At 46.3% G+C, this 14340-nt stretch overlaps 1 protein-coding gene across 1 annotated transcript; it reads right to left on the bottom strand.

The window, feature by feature from the left end:
- Nucleotides 1–2699: 2699 nt before the first annotated feature.
- LOC103847960 lies at nucleotides 2700–13755 on the bottom strand. Its single transcript, XM_033282966.1, has 3 exons — nucleotides 13617–13755; nucleotides 12121–13559; nucleotides 2700–12046 (listed from the first exon to the last, which is right to left on the bottom strand). Exons 1-3 carry the CDS (start codon nucleotides 13753–13755, stop codon nucleotides 9755–9757), a joined length of 3870 nt encoding a protein of 1289 aa, XP_033138857.1. The 3' UTR covers nucleotides 2700–9754.
- Between the last annotated feature and the right edge of the window lie 585 nt (nucleotides 13756–14340).

The raw sequence follows: 14340 nt of genomic DNA on the forward strand, positions 1-14340 counted from the left end.
AACCGTTTTTTGACCCCAACAAGAACTTGGTGGCAACCACCATTAAGTTTTGATTCATGGAAGCCTGTCCAATCTTGGTCACTGATCCTGCAGTGGAAGCAAACTTTGACTCAAGAGAGAAAATTAGATAGAGAGAAACTAGGAACTAACTTTTACCTGCAGATCCAGATACTTGTCTGAAATCCTTGCATCCTATGATCGATACTCCCAGGTAAAGCATTTACTTTATATTTATGCTAAGAAATGAAATCAGTAGAGGGGATGTCAGACGTGAATTGATGAGTTGTGTTATGTTAGAAATGGTTGCTAAGCTAGGATATTGCATAGTGTGCTTCCGTGATTAGGACTTTTTAAATGTGGTTGCAAAATTGTTGAGGATAAGATTTCTTGCTTTAAATCTTAAGTCCTAATATTTTCAAACCTCTTTTCAGAGAGACTGCCTATGTTTTGCTTGAGGACAAGCAAAAGGGTAAGCTGGGGGAGTTGATATACCTTGGATTTGACCCGTTTTCATCCATGGTATATAGGTGTTTTACTATATATATATATATAATCTATGTTTCTACTCTTCTAGGTATGTTTTCAGGTTCAGGTGCATTTCGGAGTAAAGCTATGACTTTGGAGCATTTTGGAGCTGAAAGGACATTTCACCCGAGCTGACCACATAGAGGTCAACAAGAGGAAGAACAATCGATCGATGCGCATCAGTGCTATCGATCGACACCAGGAGATGCCTCGACAGATGAAGATTAATATCGATCGATGTACACAAGTACCATCGATCGATGTCGAGACATCAGACACGCGACATTTTGGATTCAGCAGACTTAAAACCCAAGGCCAAGCCAAATTACGAAAATGCCCTGACGAGTTTTTAACCTAGTAGATTATATACTGCCTAAGTGTTTTGACGGAAGAGAGACCTTTTTTTGTTACAAGTTTTACTTTGAGAGAAAAGAGAGTTTTGGAGAGAAGATCACTGTGATTGAAACTCCTTGTTATCATTTCTTTTCATCTATACTATGAGTTTCTATTTCTTCATTGTTATGAATTGCTTTGCTATGTCTGAGTAGTTCAATTATTAGATCTAGGGTTCAGAGAGGTTTGTGGGATTAGCCCCAACTATAGATCTGCCTTGTTGTGATATTCATGATTAGATTTATTCATTGCTTGTTTTAGCCTTGCTAACTAGAAACTTGATCATAGGATTGCATATTCAAGCACCCTTTTTATCCCATCCTGACATCATCTATCTATCATATTAGGACTGCTAGAGAGGGCTAACCGCCAATTTAGTATCTTAGTAGGGCATATCATACTCGCGCATAGGCCTGGCTAGAACCCCGTCGATCGATGTCCTCAACTGACTATCGATCGACGTTGGCAAAGGTGTATCAGTCGACGTCCCAATAGGACCATCGATCGACACTCTTTCGTTGTCGACATACTAACCGTTGAGACACGAGATCTAGCCTGTTAACTAGTGAAACATGCGATAGCTGATCACTGAGTTAAGCGATTGATCTAATATATCATGCATGCAACAAATAGGCATCTATAGGTATTATAATCTCCAACACCTGAATAGTGGCCCTGCATCTAATATCATTTCCAACCAAGTTACATTTACTAGTTACTTCGCTTGTTACTATTGCTATTTCATTTAAACATTTACAAACTCTTAGAATTAATAAACACTAGATTTAATTGTTCCCTAGCTCCTTGTGGATTCGATCCCTAAGTACTACATCTGAACCTCTTTTGATGAGAGTAACACTCCTTAGGGTAATTTGAGTGGTATCAACCAGCATGCTGATATGTGTACTGATGGACAGCCACGGACATCCTGTGTGTGCTGACGGACACACACAGACAGCCACAGACGTCCTGTGTGTGCTGACGGACAGCCACAGACGTCCTGTGTGTGCTGGCGGACACCCACAGACGTCCTGTGTGTACTGAACAGACAGCCCACGTGGGCCAAAATCACCCAAACAGTCCACGGAAGGGCCAGCGGGCTGAGTCCAAGGTCCAACGTGCTGATATGTGTACTGATGGACAGCCACGGACATCCTGTGTGTGCTGACGGACATAGACGGACACAAACGGACACACACAGACAGCTACAGACGTCCTGTGTGTGCTGGCGGACACCCACTGAAGGACCCTAAGATCGGATTGCCCTCGACTGGATTCGTTTGGATATGAACTCCGGAAAGGAGAACTGATGGAGTGAAGGGTCGCACAAGGGTTGCAGATGTTCCCTTGATATTCCCGGCTTCAATGGCGCTTGATATGACTCACAAGTCCGCCAAGGAAGATCTCGAACTGGTTGCTTGATATGACTCACAAGACCAACTAGTTGAGAAGTGAATTGCTCGGATATGACACACGAAGACAATCGAAAACAAGTTCTAAAGAGAACAGAGAGTTTAAACTCAGAAACTTAATCCAAAATGATCTGATTTTATTCATGAAATGAAACACTTATTTATAGTACAAGTAGGAGACAAAGGGGCTACTTGACTAGAAGTTTGAAAGACAAATAAAATTAAAAAACATTTGACTAGAATTTTGAAAGACAAAGAAGAAAGACTCTTCAATTTGCGGCCTGGTCAAAGTGACCCTTCGGCTGGCTTGTGTTCGACTGGTTGAACCGCGGCAAGGAGCAGGACGGTCGCGGGCCGGTCTGTCTATTTTGACTTGTCCGTTTCCTGAACCATCTTCGACCATAATCGTCCGAAGTCTTCTGAAAGATGAATAATATGTGCCTTAGAGAGATTCGGATGATCAAAGTGCATGAACTGATCAAATGGATTGATCAGTTCGTCAATACGGTCGGTACGTTCCAAACGGGCGAGAAGAGAGAAGTCGCGTCCAGTTCCTTGTACGACTTGACCGTCCGTCTGAGATTGCGAGTTGTCCGGGAGAGAGATGATCTGGTACGGTCAGTTTGGTCGAACGGTCGAGGATCCAGTCTAAGCTCCTGTCCGTCCATCCGTGGATCGATCCGGTACACAGCTCGGCCTTGCTGACTGGTTCGGCTGGGATGATGAACCTTGGTTGGGATGTCCTGACCTACCTGATGGTCGGGTTCCTCGGACTGAGGCACATCATTCCCTCCCTCTTCAAAAGGATTTGTCCACAAATCTGGATCATCTGCAAGAAAAGGAGATAGATCATCAACATTAAAACTTGAAGAGATATCATACTTACCTTCCAAGTCAAGCTGATAAGCATTATCATTGATCTTTCTAAGAATCTGGAATGGACCGTCGACTCTAGGCATCAGTTTGGACTTCCTTTCTTCCGGAAATCGTTCCTTCGTCAAACGAACCCAAACCAACTTTTTTTGCTTCTTGTTGGCATATCTTTTGTAACCCTCGGTTTTGGTTTCAATGTCGACTCGAACTTGTTCATGAAGCTTCTTGATAGTGTCCGCCCTTCTTTTACCATCTGTACTAACTCTTTCACTCAAAGGCAACGGTAAAAGATCAAGTGGAGATAAGGGGTTAAAACCATAAACAACTTCAAAAGGAGAGAACTTTGTAGCTGAATGCACAGCATGATTATAAGCAAACTCAACATGAGGCAAGCAATCTTCCCAAGACTTAAGATTTTTCTTGACCAAAGATCTAAGAAAAGCAGACAAAGTTCGATTAACAACTTCAGTTTGACCATCAGTTTGCGGATGACAAGTTGTGGAAAACATCAATATCGTTCCTAACTTAGACCACAAAGTTTTCCAAAAATAACTAAGAAACTTAGCATCACGATCAGAAACAATGGTCTTAGGCATTCCATGCAATCTCACAATTTCCCTAAAGAACAGATCAGCAACTTGTACAGCATCATCAGTTTTATGGCAAGGAATAAAGTGAGCCATTTTAGAAAATCTATCTACAACCACAAAGATAGAGTCTCGGCCATTCTTAGTTCTAGGCAAACCAAGAACAAAATCCATAGAAATATCAATCCAAGGATGAGAAGGAATGGGTAATGCCGAGTACAAACTGGGACTGTATGCTTTGGCTTTGGACTTCTTGCACACCACACATCGGCCACAAATTCTCTCAACGTCGTTCATCAAACTAGGCCAATAGAAATGATCAGACATGGCCTTGTATGTCTTCTTGATTCCAAAGTGTCCCATAAGACCTCCTCCATGAGATTCCCTGAAAAACAACTCCCTCAAAGAACATTGGGGCACACACAAACGGTTATCATAGAAAAGAAAACCAGAATTCTGATAGTATTTACCATAAGCCACTCGGTAACACTTGTTGAAAATTTCTTTAAGATCCGGATCAGAAGCATACAAGTCTTTGATAAATTCAAAACCAAGAAGTTTTTGTTTCAAGGGCTGAAAGAAGAGCATACCTTCGGGACAAAGCATCAGCCACAACGTTTTCCTTACCTTGCTTGTATTTGATGACATAAGGAAATGTCTCAATGAACTCAACCCAGCGGGCAAGCCTCTTGTTCAGCTTCTGTCGGCCCTTAAGGTGTTTCAGGGATTGATGATCCGTGTGGATAACGAATTCCTTAGGCCAAAGATAGTGTTGCCACGTTTGAAGGGCTCTCACCAGAGCATACAGCTCTTGATCATAAGTTGGGTAGTTGAGTGTGGAGCCACTAAGCTTCTCACTGAAATAAGCAATGGGATTCCTATCCTGCATCAAAACTGCACCAATACCAACACCCGAGGCATCACATTCGATCTCAAACGTTTTAGAAAAATCAGGAAGAACAAGTAAAGGGGCGTTAGTCAACTTCCCTTTTAGGATTTGGAAAGCTTCCTCTTGAGCTTGTTCCCATTTGAACCCAACATTCTTTTTAATGACTTCGGTCAAGGGAGCCGCTATGGTACTGAAGTCTTGGACAAACCGTCGATAGAATCCGGCAAGGCCATGGAAGCTCCTTACCTCACTCACGTTTGTTGGAATTGGCCAGTCTCGGATGGCTTTGATTTTTTCCTCGTCCACTCGGAGTCATTCAGCACCTACAACGAAACCTAAGAAAACCACATGATCTGTGCCAAAAGAAAACTTTCCAAGGTTAGCAAACAAATGTTCCTTTCTAAGAACTTCAAGGACAGATTTCAAGTGTTTATTATGTTCAGCCATGTTCTTGCTGTAGATAAGAATATCATCAAAGTAAACTACCACAAAATGACCAATGAATGCTCTCAAGATATGGTTCATCAATTGTATGAAAGTGCTAGGTGCATTAGTAAGACCAAATGGCATGACTAACCATTCATACAATTCTAGCTTGGTTTTAAATGCAGTTTTCCATTCATCACCTTCTTTCATTCGGATTTGGTGATAGCCACTTTTCAAATCTATCTTAGAAAAGACACATGAGCCGTAAAGTTCATCAAACATGTTGTCTACTCTAGGAATGGGATGCCTATACTTTACCGTAATGTTGTTGATGGCACGGCAGTCCACACACATGCGCCATGATCCATCCTTTTTTGGGACAAGTAGAACTGGTACGGCACAAGGACTGAGGCTTTCCCTGATGTAACCTTTCTCCATAAGGTCTCCAATTTGTTTCTCAAGTTCCTTGGTCCCCACCGGATTGGTTCTGAAGCTGGCCGGTTAGGTAGAGATGCACCCGGAACAAAGTCAATCTGATGTTCAATTCCACGCACTGGTGGCAAACCCTTTGGGTTCTCATCTGGAAAGACATCAGAAAACTCCTGCAAGACATCTAGCAAATCACTCGGAACTTCCGGTGCAAGGCTAGAAGAAGTAGAAGCCATCAGAGATTCTTTATACACGAGTAGAAGAAAAGGCTTTTGAGAGTAAAGAGACTTCTTAACCTGACTTTGTTTGATAAAGAAGTTGGAGTTCCGGATTGAAGATTCAGGTTTGTCCGGTTTGGACTCTTGTTCACGATTCTTTTTGAGTTGGAGCTGGTCTTGATGGACCTCCAAAGGCGAGAGAGTTACAAGCGTGATCTTCTTTCCTTTATGGTCAAAAGAGTGTCGGTTTGTGTATCCATCATGGACGGTCCTTTTGTCAAACTGCCATGGACGTCCTAACAGGACGTGACAAGCATCCATGGGGAGAACGTTGCACACAACCTCGTCTTCATAACGTCCAATGGTGTGAGGGATCGTGACTTGCTCCTTAACATACTGTTCACCAGTTTCATTGAGCCATTCCAACCTGAAAGGACGAGAAAGAGGTCGAGTAGCTAGACCTAGTTTCCTAACAAGAATATCAGTAGCAACATTAGTACAACTCCCACCATCAATGATTAAAGAACAAACTTTTTCAGAGATTAAACAACGAGAATGAAAGAGATTCTCCCTTTGTTCCTTTTCATTGGTTTTGGGCTGAAAACTCAAGGAACGTCTAGTGACCAGTAGTGGTCCGTGAGCTGGGTAGTCAAAGCTATCTTCCTCATCAAAGATCGGTTCAGAATCTGGATCAAAGATTGGGTCGAGGTCGTTGTCCGTGTGGCCGTTCGCGTGGCCGTCCGTCTCATCGAAGATAGGATCGTCCCAAGCCTTCCTAGCAACAAGCAATGGTCCGTGATGTGGGTAGTCAAAGGACTCCTATTCCTCATCAAAGATAGGACCATGATCCTCCTTGTCTTCTTGTTCATCCTTGGACTCAACTTCACCATTCTCCAAGAGAATCATCACACGCTGGTTTGGACAGTTCTTGGCATAATGTCCTAGCCCTTGACATTTGAAACACCTAATGTCTCTTGCTCGGCTTGAGGCGTCTACTGCTTTTCCTTTGTCATCACGAGTGGAAACATCAGTTTTAAAGGCAGTATGTGATGTGATAGGCGACTTACCTTTGTCTTGATAGCTTGGCTTAGGAGCATAGGCCGGTTTAGGAGAGTAGGCCGGCTTAGAAGTATTGGCCGGTTTTGAGAAACTCCTTCTCTTAAGTTGTTGCTCGATCAAGATGGCTTTGTGTAGCATCTGTTCCACACTTCCATACTCTTGAAGCTCCATACGATCTTGGATGTCACGGTTGAGGCCTGAAAGAAAGCGAGCCATAGTGGCGTCCAAAGGTTCATCCGTGTCCGTTTTGGTCATCAAAACTTCCTAAACAATCATATCTAGCATTGCATGGTTCGGTTCACTTATTCTATGTTCCCTAACTAACCATTCAACCCACAAGGCACACGGACATACCCAGAACATCACCTAGGTTTCCCAGAACACCCAGTTAACACACGGCCAGACCAATCAAGAGAGACCTCACCCATTGTCTCAATCAATCTGAACCGGCCATATCTTAATCCCAAATCTGACCTCCTCAAATAAATTCCCAAAAATTAATCTGACTTCATGATAATTCAAGATAAATCCTAACTAAGAGAATGGTCGAGTCAGAACCACCAGAATCGGTCCCGGCCTCCTAGATTTCGGCCATAACCAGCCAAACCAGCCAAACTGACCACCTCTAAATTCATCTGATAAAATTAGTTCGAACCCATGATAATTCATGATAAATCCCCACTAAGAAGAATCCACAATCAGATCTTATAGAACCGGCCTCGATCGTATAGATCTCGACCCTGATCAGCCAAACCGGCCAACATCCAAGGACTAGGTTCCTGGACAGGTCAAGGACTAGGTTCCTGGACCGGTCAAGGCCTTGATCTCATCCCTCTGACTTCGAATCATCAGCCCCATACAGAATAGAGATGAAACAGAGATGGAATAGAATGATAATGAAAAGAGATAGGTCTGGCTTCACCATTCCGGCCACAACCCACACGGAATTCCACCGCGGCCATGGCAGGAAGGTTTAGTCCATCCTACTCACCTTGGGCGTGCGTTCAGGAGTGCTCAAGCCCCTCTCCATGCCTCTGTTACTCATCATCAGCCAATCTCAACTTCCTCAGACCAACCCTCAGATTGAATCAGTCACCAACACACTCGGCCAAGGCTTTGGCCGATCACTTCTTCTTCTTTCTCTCTTTCTTTCTCTCACGATTTGGGCAGAGCTTTTCCTTAGGAAAATTGTGGCAAATCTCGGTCCCTAGGGTCTGTATATATAGAAAGAGACAGGCCAATAACTGCCTGGCCGAACAGGCACCACCTGATGGCCGAATGGGTACCATTTGTGCCATTCCCACCTTTTCGGCATAACTGCCCCTTTTCCCTGTTGGGCTGTTCGAACCTGAGCCCACCGTACTTGCCCATCCTTCCTGGATTCTTTGTCCAATCCTCAAACCCATCGGACTCTCCTTGGCCCCTCAAGCCTCCCCCACGGCCTGGTATGACCTGTGACCCGGCCACATGGCCAAGACTCTAACACTTCACTGAGCTGAGGTGAGCTGATTGCTAGCTGCTCCAGCTGGGTGAGCTAGTAGTCTAGCTATTGGAGCTGACCTAAGCTAGTGTGAGCTGAAATGAGCTGTCCAGGACTTGATCCAGCTGGTAGAGCTACTTCCCAGCTTGGCCGAGCTGCCTTAGAACTCGTCCAGCTCCGTTCCCCTTGTCTTATCAGGTTCTGGTTAAGTCTCAGCCTACTGATGCACTTAACCATCCTTGTACAGCCATGATACGCTTGTCTTTGGGTCGTGTGACCTGACTGGTGCATCTCCTTGCACCATGGCTGTGCCCGAAGGCACTATCTAGAATCAGGGACATGACAAGTCTCCCTTGATATGGATTGGTCCTCGAATCCGACCCTAGACCTTCCATGGAGAACTGTTGATACCATTCCGGAAATTCAGCCTTCATTCTTGCCTCGGTCTCCCAAGTGACTTGCTCTTGTCCACTGCAATCCCAAATCACCTTGACCATCTCTATGGTCTTACGTCTCAGTGCTTTCTCCATTCTGTCTACAACCCGAACTGGCCTTGTTTCTAAGGTGTGGTTTGTGCCTAGATCGGATGGAATCTCTGGAATGATAATGTCCTAATCTGAAAGACATTTCCTTAACTGAGACACATGGAACACATTGTGAAATGCTTCCATTTCTGTTGGTAGGTTCAGCTTGTAAGCCACCGCTCCAACTCGTTCTATAATCCGGAAAGGACCCAAGTACCTCGGATCTAGCTTCCTTCGGCCAGACACCCTTTTCCGATCTCTGAAAGTGATCATTTTGAGATAAACCATGTCATTCACCTCAAACTCCACATGTTTCCTCCTTCTGTCTGCATAGGACTTGTGGCGATCTTGTGCTTCTTTCATCTTGTCCCTTATGAACTTAATCTTCTCTGTGGTCTCTTCCACTATCTCAGGTCCTATCATGCTGCGCTCCACCACTTGGGTTCAGCATAACGGTGTCCTGCAAGGTCGTCCATACAAGGCTTCATAAGGCGACATCCCAATGCTCGTGTGGAAGCTGTTGTTGTAAGAAAACTCCACCAACGGCAAATGTTTTTCCCAGGAGTTACCCCAGTCCAAAACACATGCTCCCAACATATCCTCCAACGTCTGGATGGTTCTTTCTGACTGACCATCTGTCTGCGGATGATAAGCTGTACTCATGTTCACCCTGGTTCCTAAGGCCTTTTGGAAAGCCTTCCAGAAGTAAGAACTGAACCGTGGGTCTCTGTCGGAAACAATACTGGCCGGCACTCCATGCAGGCGTACTATTTCATCCATGTAGATCTGCACCAAAGGCTCCACACCATCAGTCTTCTTGATTGGTATGAAATGAGCTGATTTGGTCAAACGATCCACCACTACCCAAACTGAATCCTTCCTGTTCCTGGTCGTGGGAAATCCGGACACGAAGTCCATGGTTATGTGATCCCACTTCCATTATGGAATATGTAAGTTCTGAAGTATCCCACTAGGTACTTGATGCTCAGCCTTGACGAGTTGGCAAGTAGGACACTTAGCCACCCACTCGGCCACATCAGTCTTCATGCGAACCCAATGGTAATACCTCTTGATGTCTTTATACATCTTGTTCAGTTCGGGATGCACGAAGATCTTAGACTTATGATACTGAATCATAATCTCTTCCTTAAGTCCCCGCACGTTTGGGACGCTAATCCTTCCATGGACCAAGATCGTTCCATCTTGAGCCGTCTGATACTCCGTCTTCTCGTTCCGAGCAACCCCTTGAAGGTCCTCGTCCAAGACCTGAGCTTGTCTAATCCTGGTCAGAAGATCGGCCTGGTTCACTGCTTCCAAACCCAAAGGTTCGTCCTCGCTGACCAAGGTATTTAGGTGCAACGATCTGACCATCCCTTCCAACATGTCCGCCTCTTTCTCAGCCGATACTTCAGCTCTTCTGTGGCTCAATGCATCGGCCACCAGGTTTGCTTTACCTGGATGGTATGCTATGTCAAGATCACAGTCGGCCACAAACTCCATCCATCTTCTTTGTCTCAAATTCAACTCAGGTTGAGTGAATATATACTTGAGGCTTTTGTGGTCGGTTAAAATCTGAACCTTGGCACCATACAAGTATGACCGCCATATCTTGAGGGCAAACACCACTGCGGCCATCTCCAGGTCGTGGGTTGGGTAGTTACCCTCGTGCTTCCTCAATTGCCTAGAGGCATAGGCAATGACCTTTCTGTGTTGGGTCAATACACATCCTAATCCAGCGATGGATGCGTCTGTGTATACCACATAAGGTTGGTCAACCTCTGGTAGCACTAGAACGGGTGCATTCGTCAACATATTCTTCAAGGCAGAGAAACACTTCTCATATCCTTCAGACCATACAAATCTCACATCTTTTCCAGTTAGTTGTTTCATCGGTTGGGCCAAGCTGGCAAACCCTTTGACATACTTCCTGTAGTAACCGGCCAGCCCTAGGAAACTCCTGACCTCCGTGACACTCTTAGGTCGTGGCCATTCCTGTATGGCCTTGATCTTCTCTTGTTCAACCGAGACTCCTTGATCGGACACGATGTGTCCAGGGAACCCAAAACTCCTTTGCCAAAAACTGCACTTGCTCAACTTGGCAAAGAGCTGTTGTTCCCTCAACCGTCCTAGCACAGCCCTTAAATGCCTTTCATGGTCTTCCTTGCTCTTGGAATTTACTAATATGTCATCTATGAAGATGATTGCAAATTCATCCAAGAAATCTCGAAAGATACCATTCATCATCTTCATAAAGGCTGCTGGTGAATTGGTTAGTCCGAATGGCATGACCACAAATTCGCAGTGACCGTACCTTGTTCGGAATGCTGTCTTTCTAACATCATTTGGTTCAATAGGGATCTGATGATACCCTGAAGCCAAATCGATCTTAGAGAACCACTTTGCACCCTTGAGCTGATCCAATAACTCATCTATCCGAGGCAATGGGTATTTGTTCTTCACGGTAACCCGGTTCAACCCTCGATAGTCAATGCACAACCTGAAGCTACCATATTTCATTTTGACAAAAAGAACCGGTGCTCCCCAAGGTGACACACTAGGTCTTATAAAACCCTTATCCAGCAACTCCTCCAGTTGCTTCTTAAGCTCGAACATCTCGGCAGGAGCCATTCTGTAGGGACTTTTGGATAACGGGGCCGTCCCTGGTTCCAGTTCTATTATGAATGGGTCCGACCTATCAGGGGGAATGCCCTGTAGTGACCTAAACACATCGTGGAACTCTCGGACCAGGGGTATTCCCTCCGGGTCACCACCCACGACGACCTCGTTAGTGGCGATTGTGGCTAGATAAGCTTCACAACCCTTCCTCAGCATCTTTTCAACATGGATTGCTGACACCACCAAGCATCCAGAGATCGGACGTATACCTTGGAACCTGACCGGAGATCCAATCCCACCCTCAAACTGCACTCGCCCCCGGTGATAGTCAAGAGTGGCCTGGTTCTTTCCAAGCCAGTCCATACCTAATATCACCACAAGATCCACAGGCATGACCCTGTCTGGGATCACCACTGGGATGTCCCGAATCACTCCTAGTGTACTCAAAACTTGCCAACCGGCCGCGTTCACTACCCCAGGACAATCCCCCGTTCCCAACTGGAACAACCCCTTTCCGAGCATCCCTGGGCTCACAAAGCTATGTATAGCACCAGTATCAAAAAGTATGTGTGTTTCCACACCACCAATACTTAGGGTCCCTACATATGACCCAATCTAAGTATCTAACCATTCTAAGTTTCGTACCATGCAATTCTATTGAATTGAAAAGATGAAGATCAGACAATTACCAGTGATCGCTTGGAATGGCCCGGTCCTGTCCTCATCCTTGGACAACTCATAGACGCGCGGTGCTGAAGTCTGTCCGCGGTTCTGATCCGGCTGCTAACCTCTCCTCGGCTCTTGCTTGGCCCGGATGACAGCTTAGGACAATCCTTTCGGAGATGTCCCTTCTTTCCACAGTAATGGCATGTCCATGTATCACCACTAGCCCCTTGCTCCTGTCTAGGACAGTCACGAGCTGAGTGATCCATCTTGCCACATCGGAGACAGGCTCCCATTGCTCTCCAGCATTCACCACCATGATGTCTGCCGCACTTGGGACACTCAGGCCTACCACTTGAAGGTTTACCTTCGTCAGCATGTTCCCTCTTCCTCTTGCGGTCATTGCTACCACCACTAGGAGCCGTGTGACTCCGGATTTTCAGCTTAGCCTCCTCGGTCAAGTTAGTCTCAAACATAGCCATCCTTTCAACCAGTTCAGACACAGTGTGAAAGGTGCGAACTGAGCAGTAGGTTTGGAGCTCAACCCTTAGGCCTCTTATGAACCGACGAACCTGTACTGACTCGTCCTCTAACTCCTTACCCACATAACGCCAGAGACGGTTGAATTCTTCTTCATACTCCCTTACTGTCCTGCATCCCTGAACCAGGTCCAAGAACTTAGCCTCTAGACGATCCCATGCCTCAGCTGGGCAGTACTTGTGGTTGAACTCCACCTCAAAGTCGGAGAAGCGTTCAATGCTGCCACTGGTACGCTTGTCTAGAGCCAACCACCAGTTGTGAGCATCACCTTCCAAGAAGTGAACTGCAATGTCCTTCTTGTAGTCATCTGGGCATCGAGTTAAGCTGAAATTACAGACTAGCCTGCTCCTCCACTCGTCAGCCTCTAATGGATCAACACTTCCAGCAAAGTGTTTAGTCCCCAGCTTGGATATGTGCTCAAGCAGCTTCAGATAATCCATCCTCTTAGCTGTCCTAGCTGGGGGATCGATTTCAATCACCTCAGCCACTTCCTCCAACTGCTGCTGAGCTCCTCGACCAGCTGCCTGAGCTGCCGCAATCGGACCCGTCCGGTCATTCCCCAAAGGAATGGCTGTCCTTACAGGCGTGAATGCCTGGGTCAAGGCCAAGATCTGAGTCCCCATAGCCTTCATGGCATCTAGCACCTCCCTCATAGACGGTTCAGCAGTCTGATTCACTTGACCAGCTGTTCCACCTACCTTATCGTCCTGGCGACCAGTCTGCGAGGACTCTCCTTGCTCCTCAAACCCCCTTTCTTGTTGTCGTCCAGCTCCATCAACTAGTTCCAGCTCCGGTTCCAGCTGACGTCCTGATCCGTCCACACGAACCTCAGTCGGATTCACCTGAACAACAGGCGGCCCGATCTCTACATTTGTCCCATCCGTTTGGATTGGCAACAACACGGTCGGGTTAACCCCATCATCAACTCATATAAGGAAACACGCAATCCCTTAGGCTAACTACGCAATCGACCAGACCTTACCATGAGACCCAGCCGGATGTGTGGTGATTTCCCATAACCCCATAACAATCCTAGAACCAAATCTGCTCTGATTCAACTTGTAAGACCCGATCCTGGCTCCAAAGCCCAACTTGGACCCGCATACACACAGGACGTCCATGGGTTTTCCGTCAGCACACACAGGACGTCCGTGTGTGCCCTCAGCACACACAAGACGTCCGTGGCTGTCTGTGTGTGTCCGTCAGCACACATAGGACGTCTGTGGCTGTCCATCAGTACACATATCAGCACGTTGGTCCTTGGACTCCGCATGCTGACCCTTCCCGTGGACATTTCGGGTGATTTTGGCCCACGTGGGCTGTCTGTTCAATACACACAGGACGTCCGTGGATGTCCTCCAGAACACACAGGACGTCCATGGCTGTCCGTGTGTGTCCGTCAGCACACACAGGACGTCCGTGGCTGTCCATCAATACACATATCAGCACGTTGGTCCTTGGACTCCGCACGCTGACCCTTCCCGTGGACATTTCGGGTGATTTGGGCCCATGTGGGCTGTCTGTTCAGTACACACAGGACGTCCGTGGGTGTCCCTCAGCACACACAGGATGTCCGTGGCTGTCCGTGTGTGTCCGTCAGCACACACAGGACGACCTTGGCTGTCCATCAGTACATATAAGCACGCTGGCCCTTCCCGTGGACTGTTCGGGTGATTTTGGCCCACGTGGCCTGTCTATTCAGTACA

This window comes from Brassica rapa, unplaced genomic scaffold, assembly GCF_000309985.2.
Source record: "Brassica rapa cultivar Chiifu-401-42 unplaced genomic scaffold, CAAS_Brap_v3.01 Scaffold0013, whole genome shotgun sequence".
Lineage (NCBI taxonomy): Eukaryota > Viridiplantae > Streptophyta > Magnoliopsida > Brassicales > Brassicaceae > Brassica > Brassica rapa.

Bases quoted from the DNA above. Each gene is read 5' to 3' on its own strand.
- LOC103847960 (XM_033282966.1), bottom strand. From the start codon at position 13,755: ATGGACGTCCTGTGTGTATGCGGGTCCAAGTTGGGCTTTGGAGCCAGG. The intron at 13,560-13,616 runs GTAAGGTCTGGT...TCCTTATATGAG, and splicing joins ACATCCGGCTGGGTCTCATG to TTGATGATGGGGTTAACCCG. The intron at 12,047-12,120 runs GTAATTGTCTGA...TTAGATACTTAG, and splicing joins GCCATTCCAAGCGATCACTG to ATTGGGTCATATGTAGGGAC.